Here is a 17960-nt window from a genome sequence, read left to right as displayed (position 1 = left end):
TGTATTAAAACGAGTTGTGACAAGGAATATTCCAATCGTGTAGCCAACAAGCCAAACTGCACCAGCATCTATGGACTAATGCTGCATCTTTCCTCTCAATAGGGCACCATTTCAGGGCTCTCTCATCCATGTTACTAATATTGTTTTCCATATATTTCTAGGAACTGTGAAATTTGACAGAAATTTGCCAATGCTTTCAAAATTGCATAACAGAAGTATATCAAGAAGCATGACAGTCAGACATGACAACAGTCTAAGTCCTGTCATCCAAGCAAATCAGGCTAGGATTGATTTGACATATGACTTACTGAAAGGAAAACAAAATTTCTAGTAGGGAAGGAAGGAGAAATAAAAATAAACAAGACAGTGAATATTAGCAGTATTGTCCAGTAACAGTACACCTTAATGGGATGGAAAGGGCTATCAACTTTGTGACCTTTGGCAAATGACACCTCTTTGGCTCCAGGTTTTTACGTCAGTAAAATAAAGATTCCCACTCAACACAATTTCAGTTGAAAAAAAGTTCAACATATGGATTAAACAGATTTAAAAATGTTATTTCTTATATGTGTAACATTTAAAAAAAAAATCAAACTTCTTGTTTTTCCTATTTAACTGCAAAGTTCATGTGCTAGTTCCTACTTACCTTGGTATGTCAATTTAAATCCTTGCCTGTTTTCTGAGTGGTCACTGTAAAAATGTACAAGTGTTTCATGAGTAGTACTTAGCAAGGGTGATGGAAGTTCCACTCCACTAAACTGTCCAATCATAGAGCTGGTGTGGTAAGGCCCATTCTGAATTTCAAGGAAATCATGATTTGCTTCAGTAGAGAAATTCAGAAATTGAATGTGTGCACCTGCAGCATTGAGAAAGAAAGAAAAATTAAGATCCTTTAAGGTCCCTTCCAATGCAAACAATTCTATGATTCTATGCTGCTTAATGCTATGGCATGCAAATTAAAAAAAATTAAATGTTATAGGCACTGTATTTATATTTTAGTCACCATTCAAAGTGGAATGCTGAAATTAATGAAATAGCCACCAAGTATTGCAAGAGTTGGAGCTTCTAATTTTTTGGTACCTAGTAAATATGATAACCACCCATGAAGGGACCAATGAAAGGAAGTCGCAAAGTCAACAACCAGATATTTATCAGGTTTGTAAACCAGCTAACAGAAACATGCAAGGGACAGGCACATCACAAATCCTGCTGTGTCGTGGCATGGTCAGGACTCAAGAGCTTTACTGTAGCTGGGCCAGGTCTCTTACAGAAGCTCAGGATCAGCTCAGTACTCAGGAAGTTTACTAACAGAGTGTTCTTTCAGAGGCAGAAGTTCGCTTACCTAGCTTCAGCTATTTACTTCACCTTGTTTTTCCTGACCTATGTCACCCATATTTGCCTCCTCTTCCCTCCAGCTTGGACTACTGTGTCTTTAAAGCCATTCTACTCTGTATGCAGCTCTATAAAATGCACTGAACTCCAGGCTGGTGACAGGTACTTACTCAGGATCATTGACCACAAACCCTCTCTGGAAGTCAAGTGGCTGAACCAGGCCCTTCTCACAAAATGAAAGGGAGAGAGATGACTCCCAAAATGTTGAACAGTTGGAAGTGTAAGCATAATCCCATGAGAAGAGCCATTTTTAAGTTCTGGCACTACTTCATGTGGACTAAGGACTTGAAATTCAGGCTTCTCAAACTACGTGTATATATAATATCAAAAGAGAGATGGGGAGCGAACCCCTGGTTTGAAAGCCAAGAAGTACCAAGCAACTTTCAACCGCACTGCTTGGGCCTAACCTCGCTCTGCTAGACTACAAAGAATTAGCTGGAATGGAATCAAACAGAATTACTGAATGAGCTAACAAAGCAGTGTAAAATATTCAATGAATTAACTCTCTGCTTGACATTCTTATTTAGCAGTAGAACATATTTGCCATTCCAGGAGAGTACTTTATAGATTAATCACCAGGGTAAGTCATTAACTCAGTATTGCTCTACAGCTCATTTCTTTGCCTCTGTGGTTTGATACCCCTTGGGTATAAGGGACTTTTTTTTTTTCCCCTTTATAGCAGAAACTAAATAAGTTACCAAATAAACTGGTTGTTATAGAGCACTCGTAAGAATAGTGGATAGCTTTAGTTCCTTCTCTGATATGCAGAGTGCAAGATATAAAAACAAGTATTTCAGATGCTGTATAGGAAAACTGATTCCAATGCTATAAATAAGAGATGCATACACAGAACATACTGACTTCTCAATAACAGCCATCTCTTGTACGATGTCTGATACCGTTAGTCTGACTTGAGTGAAGTCACTAATTTTACAATGCTCTCAGGATTTCAGATGAAGTAGGACACCAAGCAGCTTGGAAACATCTTGACTTCAGCATCAGCATTTAGAGATTCCCACCAGTACCAGCATCTAGTGATTATGCTGGATGTCAGCAGCATAGAAATTCTAAAGAATTGAGCAGCCACTTGATATTATACTTAAGTTACAAAAGTGACAAGCAGATCATTGTAACTGACATATCTATCTAGACCTCAAATCAGTGTTTAGCTATTTAAGTAAAAGTAGCCTACTGTTCTGAAATAGTCTCTGCTGAGCCACAGAATATCTTTAAAATCGAATCATCCTTATTTAATTACTGAGAAGGAATTTATACAACTAGCTGTAAATATTCAGTACAGAAAAGATTTGTATTTTGAAAGTAAAACCGAGATTTAACAGTTACTTCAAAAAAAATTAACTATCTAAAATAACCACATTTTAAACACAAACATAAACATGTATTTTTCCTAAAGGTTTTTCAAAGATGTTAATTTAAATTAGAGGACACACTGTAAGTGTCACTCAAGCCTTAACTCACAACAATTGTCAATTTGATATGTGTAAGAAGAAGTCATCTACACTAAATAACTTCTTACATAAAATTATACAGAATAAAACTGAGCACTACAGAAAATAAATCATTATCCAGTCAAACTATAATTATACTACTTCCTGCTCCAATCTCAACAGGATTTCCTTTCTCACTTGAACAGACTCCAAATAATGAGAATTCCAAGCTGAGTTAATCTTTTTTACAAATGCTAATCAATTAACTGCAAAATCACCACAACTCGCTTGAAAATATGTACTTTCCATCTATTTAAAATGTCTGGATTTTAGTAATACCTTTTTTTACATGATCACTAAATTTTCATGTAATGAAGAGAGCACTTTACTTTAGGACACATTTAGCTCCCACAATTTTATTGTTGGACTTTGTTTAAGCACATCGGTGTGCGTGCACGAAGTCAATAATATCATGGGCTTCATTCAGTTACAAAGTTTGAATAAATGGATGGGAATAAAGGAATACTTACTGAGAGATGAAGTCACTGTGAGGTTAATTATTTCAATGGAATTTGAGTCAATCATTACATGTTCATGAGTGTCCTCTTGATCAGTTTTTGTGCACAGTGCTAATCTCTAACTCATTCAGCATCACATTAAAATCCTTTCAAAACAAATCCTGGAGCATTACTCAATTTTGGAAATATTTTCTATTTTTCAGTGATTTCATGTATTTATTTTCATACAACAGAATGAATGTAGACAAACAGCTCTTAGGTAGACAAGCTTATACTTGTGATTAAAACAGTATCCAAGATTTTGCAATGGAAGTTCTCTGTGAAAAATCACATAAATCAAAATTTTTAAACCTGGTATAATGACATTACCTGTGGAATATTTGACAAACACTTTGGGAAAAAGATCCCTATAGCAACTTTACTGTAAAAAATGCCCTCTTCTAGTATTTTTGAAACCAATGATAGATCAATGATATGAATGCCTTATACCTGTTAAAACTCTTGCCAGTCAAAACCAGTCTTTTTTATTTGTAGGATTACCAGAGTCTTTCTGAGAAATGAGAGGGATAATAATAGGATACAAGACACTCTTGCATAATTAATTCAGGAAACACTGTCTACATAGAAAAGCTGAAAGGAAAAGAGCAACCCTGAGAAATACAAAGGATTGTTTTTAAAAGGCAGCACTGCAGTAACCTAATTAAGATGACATCACTCTAGAACAGTAGCTTATCATTTATATTTTCTGCAAATGTAGCTGTAGAATGCCAGTATTAGCCAACGATGTCCTGTCTATGATGGTCCTAAGGATGTAAGGATATCTAAGGCTACTAAGGCTGTTTATAACTATGATGGATCAGTTATAGCAGGCACACACTGATAAAGGGCACTCTTCTGAACAGTAGCACAGTATTTCTACAGATTAATTTAGTAAAATACACTCTCTATATATAGTAGTACTTCTTACTACAAAAATCCCTCTTATGAATGCAAATGGAAAGCACAGAAAATAAATTAATTTCCAGAGATGGGTATAGTGAATTTCATAATGAGCTTTTAAAATTAAATTTCTTATTTGACTATTAGCTTTGAATTCACAGTATAGGGCATAATGTTTCACAACAAGAAAACTTTTTCCTTTCTTATTTCTGATAATGATAGAAGACTGTGTTTTATACTTGCACTAACAGATCCCTTGTCATCCATGCCTACCTTATCAACCTAATTATTATTTATTTGTAAAGGTATTTTCTGCATGACAATATTTTTAAGGCAAACCTGGAAAGTTTCTAAGTTGGCGACTGTTACCTGGGATTTGAAATACACTTTTAGAATGTTTTTAACCAAATTCACAGTGCTAGAAATAAGGTTTTGTCCATTTTCATAGAACGTAAGAAATACTATTTAAAAGTCACTTGGGAACTATGAAAGGACATCAAACAGAAGACCTATAAGTAATTTAGAAGTTACATTATCTGCTTCATCTGACATCTTCAAGCAGCAGATTTCATTTGCTCTGAAATCAGTTTCTGAGACAGGCTGAGTTTTACAAATAACAAGCTGCTTTGACAAAGATACATTTTTAAATTGCCAACCATTTTTAAATCAATCCACTGGATAAAATCTATTTCATAGTGGAGTTTAGAATATTCTTATATATACTTAAATCTGGGGATTATAAATAATTGTTCCTTAAATGAAAGTTTACTTACCATATCCAATAGGCAATAAAATTTTCCATGTACAATCTAAGTTACTAGGGTAATTTCCAGGAAAACCTGGGCTCAGGATCACACCACTCATGCTTGTAAGTGTTCCACCACATTTAGCTATTAAAAATAAAAAGAAAGTCACTGTATATTTAATAATATTATTTCTTAATATACAATTAATTAATTGAAAAACGGATTTTCCATTTTGTCCCTATGCTCCCACAGCAGTGAATTTATCACAGTCAAAACATTCCTCATGAAAGATTAAAAAAAAAGTAATTTGCTTACTATCTGTATGCTTTTCTTCGGTCAATTCATGCATTTGAAAATTGAAAAGCCATTTGCATCATTTAGGGTGACATAGAGCTGAATTAAAATAGGTGAAGCAACTTGTAAAGAAGTGGCTGAGTTTACACTTTCACTAGGACAACACTAGTTTACACTTTCACTAGGAGCAACATCAAGAAATCAAATTAAAAACGTGTAATTTATATTTATTATTTGAGGAATCATTATGTTAAAGCCTACGAGTTTTCATGTCAAGTATTACAGGGATGTATGATCTTGTAACAGAACTGTGCTACTTTGTACTGTGCATTATGATAATTGTACTGAAAAAAATTAAAATAATCTACTAGTTAGACCACACAAGAAACTGAATCAAAATAGGAAGAACTGTACTAAAAAACTAAGAAATCAGCCTCGAACTTCTCAAATATCTCTACCTCCCTCCAACACTAAATATATTTTTTAGTGAAAACAACAGACTTTGGTTTGCATTTCTAGAAAAATCAACATTTTAAAGGGGGGGGGGGGGGCAGGGAGAAGGGAGGGATCATGTTTTAAGGGCTTGTTTCTTTTCTTGGGGGTATTTTAGCTTCCAGGATAGCAACATTTCATGAACTAAAGGGGGAAAAAAACCCCAATCAAGCAAAAAAACCCCACAAACAAAACAAAACAAAAAACCCAACCCATCCCCCAAAATAAAACAAAACAAAAACCAAACCAACAAACAAAACAAAACAAAACTAAAAAAAAACCCACAAAAAACCCCAAAGCATAATTTTTGTATAGGAACTATACTTCCTATATCAGGTAAAACATAAGATTAGCCCAACCCCCATTAGCCAGCCAAATCCCAAAATACACCTTCCTGAATAAATTCCCCATTTCTAAAACTGACTTGAAGTAACTGCACTGCTTTCATATTAATCTGAAGTGACTGCTGCTGCGGAAGTTGACAAAACAATATAATACACAGGCCCAACTTGACAAGGAATCTTTAAAACTATTTCATATTAAATTGCTCAATATCATTCCAATCTTTTAAATTCCTCTTAAATATGAAAAGGCACAGCTTTTGCTGACTGAATATAGAAGTTGAAAGCATTCACTGAAGAATGTATTTCAAAGCTGAAGCAACAGAATGTTATGGTGGATCTGTGCTTCTTTCCCCTCCATTCCTGCTTTTTCTTGAAATAAGCATGCAAAAGACACCAGAAACTTAACTCTCTTAAACTTTGTTCAATCAAGAAACAATGCAACAGAACAAGATTATTTTCTACATAGGGAAAACTCACATCTGCTGGGTAAGGTCTTGGTGTGCTTAAAAGGGAAATATTTTACAGTTTTGCTTTTTTACTCAGCATCATTTAACAGCTTTCTCAGATGAAAACAGCCAGCCTTTTCTGGTTCCCTATAGCTCTTTTATTCCATAAGCCCTGAAGGTTTGGCTTCAGAGCTCCTCCCTATTGCAGACAGACTGCCTGCTTCTTTGACAAGTTTCCTCGGCTCCCTGCATGACCTGGCTTGTTCTTGAGAAGCTTCTCCAAGCTGAGCATGCTGCAAAAGGAATGTGACAACTTCTTCTCCCTTCTGAAGAAGATAAAGTCTGAATTAAAGCAGAGTATTCAGGACAAGCTAAACAATGGCAAACATCCGGGTTTCCTCCTTTCCCCACTCATGATATTTTTTTAATTAGCATATACACTACATATAAAGAAAAAAAATCTGTAGTTCACAGATAGAAATGGAAACTCAAAAAAGTTTTTAATTAAACAGAATTAAGGGAAGGAACAACAGGCATGACAAAGCCAGGAGTTTCTTCTGAGTGATGGTCAGAACACACTGAAAAAAGTAAGTATCCATACCAATGCAGAGAGGAGATGGATAGTTCCAGCGTCGAACTGTTCCTGGCATACAAGAAATATGAGAACGACCCTGTTTGGAAAGGGCAAAATATTAGATTACAGATACTCATTATGGGACTTTTTATGAAGGCAGAGCTACGGAGGACCTCCTGGATCACCTTATCTGTGTCTTTTATCAACCAACTGCATTATAATTACTTTTTTGAATTTTTTAAACTCTATTTTCAAATACTTCTTATTTTTCTACTGGATGTTTTAAACCACTCTTCCTTTGATAACCTGAAAACTTCTCTATGTTTTAGACTAAAATTAAGTCTGGTTACAAGACAGAAGCAGCTGACTATGTGCATTCATATGGTCAAATTGGTTCACTTCCTATTTCAATTCCAGGGTTGTCACCCTAGTTCATTTTCAGGCTGCAGTCTGGGGTAAATCAGCTTTTGCTCTGAGTGAGCAGTACAGACACAGAGAGGAATTTGTTCCACATCTGCTTGCTACAGATGGTATGGATGTGGACCATGCCAAGACAGCCATCCAGAGTTACCAGCAGGCCTTGAACTCTCACATGGCCTCACAACATGACTCACTGCATACATGCAACATCTAGGCAGACAGCTATAAAAGTACAAGTACCTCTTTATTAAGCTCTCACATTTAATTTGCTCTGCCTATTTTTAAGAAACATCGCAAGAACAAGAAAAATTACATGGCTGTAACCTGTAAAGTCTATTCCCACATACTTTAGGGTGGCTGCCCAGGACCGACTGCAAAATGCTCCCAGCTTTCCTTGCACTGATACAGTTCAAGCTGATAACATTAGCAAAAACAAGTCTTTTTTTTAATCAATTCTGTCCTCTGAGGAGTTCGGGTTATGCATTCTGCTCTTGGAATGGTAAAACGGAATAAACTGTCAGGAGTGAAAGAGTCCAATACAAAGACTGAGACATAGGACTGAGGGCAAGGTTTAGTTTTTGTTTCAATCATCTGGATATACAAACTTGGATATGTTATTTAACATCTCTTGTTTATTTTTATCAAGTGTATTAAGAATCTAATATTTAGTATGGTAGCACATTTTATTAATATAATATGAAGAATAATTTAAATATTATTTGTCGATAGCAATCAAATTCTCATAAAAAAAAAATAGAAGTAAACTGTAGTAAAGGCAAATCCATTTAATTAAATGACTTCCACATCATTCAGTATGTTTACAAATAAGAAACTACACATGCTACCTTGAATAAAGTTCATATGGAATTGTACGGAGTTGTATAGAATAAACTACTTAAACATTTAGTTAAGCATATTTAGACAATCAGCTTCTGAAAGACAAACTGAAACATGTCCAAAAATGGCTTGGAAGGGAAAAAAATCAGCGTTCATTAAAATTATGAAAAATTAAATTAGTCGTTTTCTCATAAAAATACTACAGATTTATAACAATTCAATAAAAGACTTCTTTTAAAAAGAAGCTTTTTTCTTTTAATGGAAAAATGTGCATGCACTTACTGTATCATCTTAGTTGCTTGCGAAACAGATGAGATTTTGAATAATTTACTTAATGCAATATTCCCTGATTTATTTTATTCTCTCTTCCTAGTCTTCTATGATTGCATGTTCTGATGTGAGTCAGGGGGAAGCCATAATTTAACTACCACAGTTAGGGAAAAAAGTAAAATGGCCTATAAAAATCTTCTGAAAAATAAAATGAACTGATTCCTCTGGCTTCAAGCCTCTTCCCAACAAGAGCACACACTGATTTCAGTCTTTTAAAGCCCCCTCCTGGGGGGAGACACTTAATCCTACAGCTAGCAATTACCTTTCTTATGCATCTCCAGGTAGTAGTTTGAGCTCTATGACTTTTCTGGTAAGTCTCAATTATAAACTAATCCACATCTGATTGTTATTGCTAGCTGTGAATATGTTCTCTGAAGACTGAGGGTAAATTCACAGCTAGACTGAAAAAGTTATGCTGATCTATACTTGTTGAAAAGCAAACATACTGTGCCTCACAGAACCTCATTTTCATTATTTCTTTTTAATTTGGAGCCATTTTACTCGTCCTGTTTGAGCAACACACTATACATACATGTTTATGCACTTTCTTACAGCAGAGTGCATATAGCACAGAAATCCTCATTAATATTTTGAAAATATTCAAACTCTATTGAATTTGGATATTAAAGGTTTTTTGTTTTACACTTTAGACAAGGTCATGAAACTAGTTTTTTTTCTGTCAAATTACACGGTTAAGATTAAATTTGTGTATGTGTGGAAACAGAGGTAAGAAATACAGTTAAGAAACAATACGCTATGAAATTTTAAGAAATTATTTCATTATAGAATCCCTGTAAGTATAAAAAGAAAAGTGCAGTTAGTCATATTCAAGGACAACAGAAAAGACCTCCATATAGATAAAAGATGTCGTGCGGTTTGCAACAGTGACGTACACGGTGTATAGAAGTTAAGAATTAACATAGTTTATATGCAGATATCTTCCTCACAGACACAATTGTTTTATACTAATACTGTATTTATGAACTCACATTTCTGATTTTTTTTTTCTAAGTAAAAATAGATCTAGAACATTAAATCAGAGCTTTTTTCTTCTGAATTCACCTCCAAAACAAAGTGCCTATCAGGAATACTCTCTGGCTTGTGATTATTATTGAATTGTGATACTTCACCTAGGCCAAAAGCATGCCAGCACTCCATTCTAACAAATTTATAGCACTGAAGATCAAATTTCAGTTCACATACCTTTGCCTTGGCTATAGAAACATAGATGTATCTGTAGAATATGGCATTTCATCATATACTTAATTTAATGCTACTTTGAAATAGAAAAAGATTAATTGTTCACTAGCAGTCTTTAAATGAAGTCAGAATCTATTTGGGATTCAAGGTTTGATGACAGACAGTCCTTTCAAAGGGACTGTGTAATAAAAATACGATATCAAATACCTCATTTTCTTACTGACATGACTGCTACCTACAAAAGATACTATAAGGGAAAAATGGAATAGGAAAAATAAAATTAATAAAGTCCTAAATATAGAGGTTTTAAACCAGTAGGTATTTTCAGAATAATATTATATTTTCCTTTGCTGGAAACAGAAAAATTTAAATAGTTTATCTATGAACCATCAGCTGGCTTGTAAACAATCCTCAAACCATTAAGTGACCAGCAAGTGCTGAGGATGGGTAGAGTAGGCTTTATTGTGCATGAGTACTGAATCTTTTTCCAATTAGTAGGATACTTGTATGACAATCTTTTTTGCTATAGATATGGGATGCTTCTGATAGAGGCTGTTAACATTCATGCGATTAAAGAGCACAGATCAGGTAAAAGACTTGACCCTGTATTTGTAATATATGACTGAAATCGTAAGCATATTGCTGTTTACCTAGAGAGATGATATTTCAAGTGCAGGTGTTTCCACAGCCAGCCTAGAGCTAAGATGTTCAGTCTGAATCCTGTCTGAATTTTAGGAGAATGGTAAGGAATACTGAGATCAAAGAATAAGCTTACATATGCTGAAGATGCACTGAATTGGCAAACATCAGATAAGGAGCCATGACTTTATCCTTCTCTGAAGCAGAAGTTGTGATGCTTTGCTTTCTCTGATACAGTGGTATGCTTTTACATTGTCTTGTGTAAGACCTATTACCACCCAAAAGATTCTGAAGTCTGGTGTTTTCAAGTATTGCACTGGTGATGGAATATACATAAATAAAGTAGAGGAACAAATATGGGAAGAAAAAAGTTTTCAAGTCTTAGATGTACATAGTGCTGTGATATTTACAAACAGCAGCTTGACAACATGCCTACCATTGGAAACTAAATCAGTGTGTGAACAGCGAACATTCCCAATCTGTGAACTAATTTGCATTATTTCTTTCCTTGAAAGATTTTTAAGAGTAGATTTAGCATGAATAAAAATTGCTGCTGAAACTAAATTCTACAATTTCTGAGCAGAATATGAAATCCAATGACATAACTGTGGTTAAAATTTCACCTAGAGGAACCACTTCCAAAAATGAGGAAATCACAGTACAGTTTCAATGAGCATAGTAGTACAATCATTTTCTAGAGAAAACGTTTTAACCATGCTATTTCCTTGTCCATTTTGACATTTTTTTACTGCTTGATGGCCTGTTAATCTAAGACAATATTTGCCAGCAGAGGTTTACTGAGGGCTAGATATGCTACACGTTCACAGCTTTATAACGTAGGAGTATTCACATAGGCTCTACTTCATCTCTATGGACAGTACAGACTCTTCACCAGAATAGGATTTGACTGGGTCTATTGTCATTTTGTTGCAAGTATTCCACAGTGTGTTAATCAAAGAAAAAAGAAAGAAAGAAATACCTGTAATGTATATCCTGGCTCACACCGAAATGACAAAACATCATTCACCATATATCTATCTCCTGATTTGATCCCATTGCTAGGAATTACTGGTTCAGGACAGGCAGCAAGGCCCACAGCTGAGGAAAGTAAACACAAAAAAAATAGGTAAGTGGACAACAGCTCTTCATTGTTATTTCTTGCTGTAACAAACTCTATCCACAGCATTGTTTCATTTTTTTTTTAACAGAACATTAATTAAAAATGTATTTCAAGATGAAACTGAAGTTTTGTTTAAAACACAGAATGTTTCAGAACTGCCCTGCAGAATACAAATCGTATGACTGAAATACAAAGATTATATACTGTGACTGTACCAATTACTATGTCATGTTGCTATTACATACTATGCCATTTTATCGTCTTCAACCAGTATGGTAATATGGTAATTCGAGAGAAAGATTCAACGATACCCTTTATGCATATTGTCTCTTTTCAACAATAGATGAACAGAACTACTGAGGTTAGGTGGTAGAGCCTTTTGGAACAGTAGCTAAAGGCCAAGGGTATTACTTCTGTTTACACAACTCCGTTGACTATAAAAAATTTCAGGCATGTGAAATTTAGTATTCTTAACCCAAAACTAAATCATTGCATAGGTTTGACAAGACAGTCTGCTCTTAAATATCTTTAACTCAGGTGTCAGCTAACAGATTAGTTTTACGACTCTCCAGGATTAACAATTTCAAATGTGTTTTTCTGAATTTGGCAACCTCAAGTATTAGCTTCTGCTTTTTGTTGAGTCTATATAACTTTTCTTTTTTTTCCTTGACTGCTTACCTAAGGAGTTTGTTAGTCAGTACAACTGAAAATTAAACATCATCTCTGCTATCTAAGCTAAAATGCTCCAAATGAACAAGACGTCTGAGACACTGCAGATTAGAACAAATAATTCTGTGCTTTTAAGATTTTCTTTGCAAACCGCAGAATTTGTTGGTTTACAGTTTGAAAACAGAATCTCATTCCCCTTATAATATTAAAAACTTTATTTAAAGTAAAAAATAAATTTCAAATGTATAATCTTAATTGTGAAGCCATTCATTAATTACTGAAACATAAATATGTAACTGCTGTATTTTAGTAAAATATGATGGATAGAAGTCAGAACATAATGGAAATTATTTTCACAATGTGTGAGAACATGTCTTCAGAATTTACTAGCACAAAATTCTGTAAAAATCAGACAAAAATAATACTTTCCTGAGTGTGATATTGTGTGTCTTTCAGTTAACTTGTATGAAAAAACAACTGACTAAATGCTACAACTCTCACTGTTGTCTTATGAAATCTAACCCCTTTGGTGACAGTAAGTGCAACTTGACAGAGTGGTTAGTATAGAAATTACATATTTGGCTTTACTCTGATATCTGACAGACTCTGTTGTTTCAGATGGCTCATCATGAAACAATATCTGATATTATTCACTGAGACCATAGTCTTTCTACAGAAGTACAATTTTATTTCAGATAATGCAGTTTACACATTTTGATACGGACAGGGTTTTAACTTTATGCCCTAAAACTTTTCATCACTCAAATATAACACCTTACAAATCTTAAATACACACATAAGAATTTTGTGTTTCCCACTTCTTCCACTCCTAATCAGTTTTTTGCAGGTCAAGGCTTAGTTGAAGGAAAGACGTTTTTGCTAATGAAGCACATGTAAGTTTTAAATAGATATATACTTTCACCTGAAATTGTTATTGCCGAACCATTTTTTTCTTTCCTGGAAATAGTTTCCATAATCCTGTACATTTTTTCCTGTGCTCGAGTCTTACCACATTTCACTTTTTTCAGGAATGAACAATAATAATGGCAACCCATTCTAATGCTGAGTGATAGCTATCAAGGTATGAAACGTAGTCTTTCATAACAACAGATACAAGAGTTATTAAACTAAATATTTTCTAATTATTCTAATGATTTTTAAATAAAAAATATTTAACAGTCGCAAGCTTTAGAATCTCCCTGAAGTAGGTCCTTTGTGTACTGGAATGTATAATTTAAGAAAATATCTAAATGTACTTTAATGAGTTTCAGCCATTTCTACCACAGAATTTACAAATTTTGATGTTCCATCAATATCATCAACTTTCCAATAATTTTATGATGACTTCGTATGACCGCTAGGCACTTCATATGTTGTCTTTATGTGGAACTGTAATGTTGCAAATAGGCATGAGGATATCATCATTAACTTCAGTAGTTTTGGGGTTTTTGCAGTTTCCTAGTATCATTCTTTTGGTCGACTACTCTGTATTCTGCAATACCATAAATGTATCCATATGTGGAAAATCTTTTTGAGTATAGGTACTACATAGCTGTGATTCACATCCACACAAACTGCTTGTTTGCTCCAGCATTATGCGAAGGGTAGTATCTTATTTCAGTAATTCAAACTGTAGTATCTAGACTGTTGTTTACTAATTTGAGAATCCAGTGTTCAGACACAACTTAAGCCTTATTCGCATTCATGAATCAAGCCTTATTTCTGCATTTCCTTACCCTTCTCTCTTTAACAAAGACATGCTTCAAACTCACCATTACTAAATAAATAAGCACTCAACAAAGACACTGTGACTAAATTGCCTATAGATAGCAATGTACTTGCTGAATCCTGTGGAAATAAATACGTGGTTCACTTTCTGTCTTCAAGAAATTTGTATTTTGGTTGAACTCAGCATCCACGTGTGTTGAGAGTTACAGGCCTGCAGTCTTAGATTGGTATGAATAAAATTACTTTTGCAGATTTTTCTGAGTCACAGATACAGTTTTATAACAGTGATTGCATAGCAATATTAATAATGTGCTTGTAACATAGCTCTATCATTAGTTAAATAGCATACAGAATTTAAATAGACTATGATCAAATGAAAATCTTCAAAGTAATTTTCTGTGCAACTATTAGATATGGCATTACACTATGTATTTTATCTTTAAAAGATTCTAGTAACTTCATAAAAACTTCCTGTTATCTGATTATCCTTTGTGAAATACTTTGTATGCACTACTGCTTTGGTCTGATGATGCAATTTATAATATAGGACATTACATCAGAGTATCAAAAAACACTGTGTAAAACCCACTCATAATTCTCTTCTCTGACATACCTGACATTAAGAAGCAATATTATGTCCTGAAAAACAAAGATAAAGTTGGAAACAGAGTAAAATCCTATTCAAATACTATTCTGAACACCCACCATTACATAATACTAGCCTAATTTAGCTAGATAACTAGTTTAGTTTAGAACTAGTCCAAAAATCTAAAGAATGCTTGAGAGAAAGCAAACAAACTCTGTTTTCTGAGGAAAAACTAGAGAACTTAAATATTCAGAGACTCTGAAATACATTAAACTAGATTGTATGTGGACAGTGAGTAACAAAGGGAAAACATGTTAAATGTCAAGCCCGAGCAATCAAAAAAGGACAAGTATTGCTCAGTGCATGCTCTTCAGAGCCCAGCTTCTGCTATGCTGTACAATGAAGAACACATCAATGTCAAGAACGATAACCCTCTCCCTGACCTTCTTTCACTTACTGCCTGCTAAATACTTTCTCGGTTCTGCTGTGGCATAAGACAAATATGCCTCACTTACATAATTATATACATGCCTACAATTACCTCAAATTCTGTCCAAACATTACTGCCATTGCTGGCAGAAAGCAAATCCTTGCTGGCATATCTGACAATGTGAATGCCCATTAGTGTCCATTTCAGAAAGCTGCAAACTGAACAACACAAGAATTTCTTGACAGCTTGACCAAAAGTCATCAGGCTTTCCTTTTTGAATTCTTCCCTCCTGTCCCTATGTGGCTAACTGAACCATCTTGTTCTTTATCATAGCACAAACATCAAGCTGGAGTGAATTGTTCCTTCCCTTTTGATGGTGGTGTATATCAAAAGCCAAGCTGTCCCTTCCAAAACTGTATGCTTCAGATACCAGCCTAGAAAATGCATTTATCTCAATGAATTACTGCAAAAGGGGTCAGATTCATGTCAACAGCTACTAAGTGGTATAGATATACTGATAGGATCACGACTTGCTAAATTAAAAATTGCATATTTATGATTCATACCTGTTTTAACACAGGGAAAAAGAAAAGATTGCTGCACTGAAGAGCCACATTTAAGATTGAATTGCATGAAAGATATTAATCAGGAACTACCAAAACCCAGTATGCTACTTAAAAGAATGTTTTCTTCTCTGGTAGTCTGTTTTTTATATTTGAATTTGTTGGAGATCTTTATGATAGAGAAGTACTACAAAATATAGTCCTTGCTCTCTAGTCTCCTTACCAGTGAATCCTTTATTTCAGCTCCTGAGAACCTTTAGCACTTGAAAACATGCAATGTAGCAGCTTCAGAAAATGAGACAATAATTAAAAGAAGTGTAAGGCCATCTCTTCACTATTCCACAAATAACGCTCTCTTACCTACTGGGTGTTTGCATAGGAAGGGGTTTAGTGGTTTTAGTTCTAAGAATTTATCATTCTTGTTAATCCAGGAGCAACGACTACACAGCAACTTTCACTGCACTTCCTGTTCATGTAATGTTTTCTATTCATCCTCAAAAGATTTAAAACAAAGCTCATTTACTTAAATAATCTGAACCTTTTTTTTAAATGTTCTAGGACTAAGCACTAAGCCTGGTTCCCAAAAAGAAAAAGAAAAAAAACTAAAAAATAAAGCCAATATAATGCGAAATGTTAAAAGAGGATTTTCAAAATTTCCACCTTACGAAAAGTATTACAGCTTTCTCAATTTCAAAGATAGATACCTTTTTCTCTTTCCAAAATACTTACACCTAAAACCATATTAAAGGATCCAGTGTCCTTTGATACATATATATTATTTCAATTAATGCTAACTGGGAACTACACACATGTAGCAGGAGAAAAAACTGTAAGGCTGTATACCATGAGGTAATTACATAGTATTTTGGTTTATTGTTCTGGAAAATAAAATTAAGCCATGATCTCTGTGGATTTCCCTGAAATCTGATGAAAAATCAGAACAACTCTGAATTTTTATTGTTAGTTTTGACTGACAGCAAATGATTGCTCAAGAAAACAGCTTCATAAACAAAGCCATTCCCCTTCCACAAAAAAGCAGGAACTATACAGAAGGACATTTGGATTCATAAAAGCATTACTCAAATACTAAAATAAGCATAGCTATAAATGAAAGATTCAAATATAAACATAATTAAATTTTAATCGGGGTCACAGAAGACCCAACAATTTTCTATAGCAAAATAATTTTAAAGAAGAAGAAAATAGCCTAGTTGGAAATGAAATAAAAAGTGTGCCCATCAATTTTAGTTCTCTAAGGACTAGCTATATCTTTTTTTTTTTAATCTTTCTTCTCTATGAACTTTCTGTCTATCCATAAGTAAAACAACACTAAATACCTAATCTTCTGCATCTATATTGCTGCAGTGCTACGCTGGAGATTTTTAAAATACATGAATACATAATTCTGGTTTGCTTTCATGATTATATTGTCATTTATTTCTTTTCTTCTGCAAAACTAAGGGACAGTTTTTCCAGCTCATATTAACTGGCATAATTCTGTTGGGGTTTTTTAATGAATTGATATTTATACTAGCTCTTATTTATTCTTCCAGGATTGCCCAGCAATTTTGTGCTCTCTCTTCCTTTCTCTAATCTACTGGGTCCCCTGAGCTTGTTTTCTGATCAGGAAATACTAGAATCACAGAATTATAGAATAGTTAGAGTTGGAAAGGACCTTAAGATCATCTAGTTGCAAACCCCCTGCCATAGGCAGAGACACCTCCAACTAGACCAGATTGCTCAAGGCCCCGTCCAAGCTGGCCTTGAACATTGGCAGGGATGGAGCATTCACAACTTCCTTGGGCAGCCTGTTCAGTGCCTCAACACTTTCACAGTAAAGAATTTCTTTCTTCTCTCTAACCTGAATCTCCCCTGTTTAGGTTTCAACCCATTGCCCCTTGTTCTCTCACTAGAGTCCCTGATGAAGAGTCCCTCTCCAGCGCCCGTGTAGGCCCACTTCAGATACTGACAGGCTGCTACGAGGTCACAATGCAGCCTTCTCTTCTCCAGACTGAACAGCCTCAACTTTCTCAGCCTGTCTTCATGCGGGAGGTGCTCTAGCCCCCTCAAATGAAATGGATGTTATATAAGTCTTTCTGGAAATCTGTCTTTGAAATACTATTTTTAACATACGTCACTGAATTTTCTTCTGTTGAGACTACATAAAATAAAAGTGCTACAATAAACAGCAGAATTGATGAATGGGGAAAAAGACCTTTCTTACTGCAGGGTCCAGAATGCTTAT

The 17960-nt window shown here is 34.6% G+C and overlaps 1 protein-coding gene across 4 annotated transcripts in view; it reads right to left on the bottom strand.

Annotated features, from left to right (window-relative positions):
- CSMD1 (CUB and Sushi multiple domains 1) overlaps positions 1 to 17960 on the bottom strand; it is a 1137242-nt gene that overhangs the window by 136918 nt on the left and 982364 nt on the right. For all 4 annotated transcript variants that reach the window (XM_030490098.1, XM_030490097.1, XM_030490096.1 and 1 more), the window contains 4 exons: positions 11599 to 11717; positions 7221 to 7290; positions 5071 to 5187; positions 647 to 856 (listed from right to left, as the gene is read on the bottom strand). In XM_030490098.1, the coding sequence (XP_030345958.1) occupies positions 647 to 856; positions 5071 to 5187; positions 7221 to 7290; positions 11599 to 11717 (516 nt within the window). The remainder of the gene's footprint in view (positions 1 to 646; positions 857 to 5070; positions 5188 to 7220; positions 7291 to 11598; positions 11718 to 17960) is intronic.

Source organism: Strigops habroptila, chromosome 6 (genome assembly GCF_004027225.2).
Source record: "Strigops habroptila isolate Jane chromosome 6, bStrHab1.2.pri, whole genome shotgun sequence".
NCBI classification, from domain to species: Eukaryota; Metazoa; Chordata; class Aves; order Psittaciformes; family Psittacidae; genus Strigops; species Strigops habroptila.
Note: the sequence above shows the minus strand (reverse complement) of the source record. Positions and strands in the feature narration are given on the sequence as shown.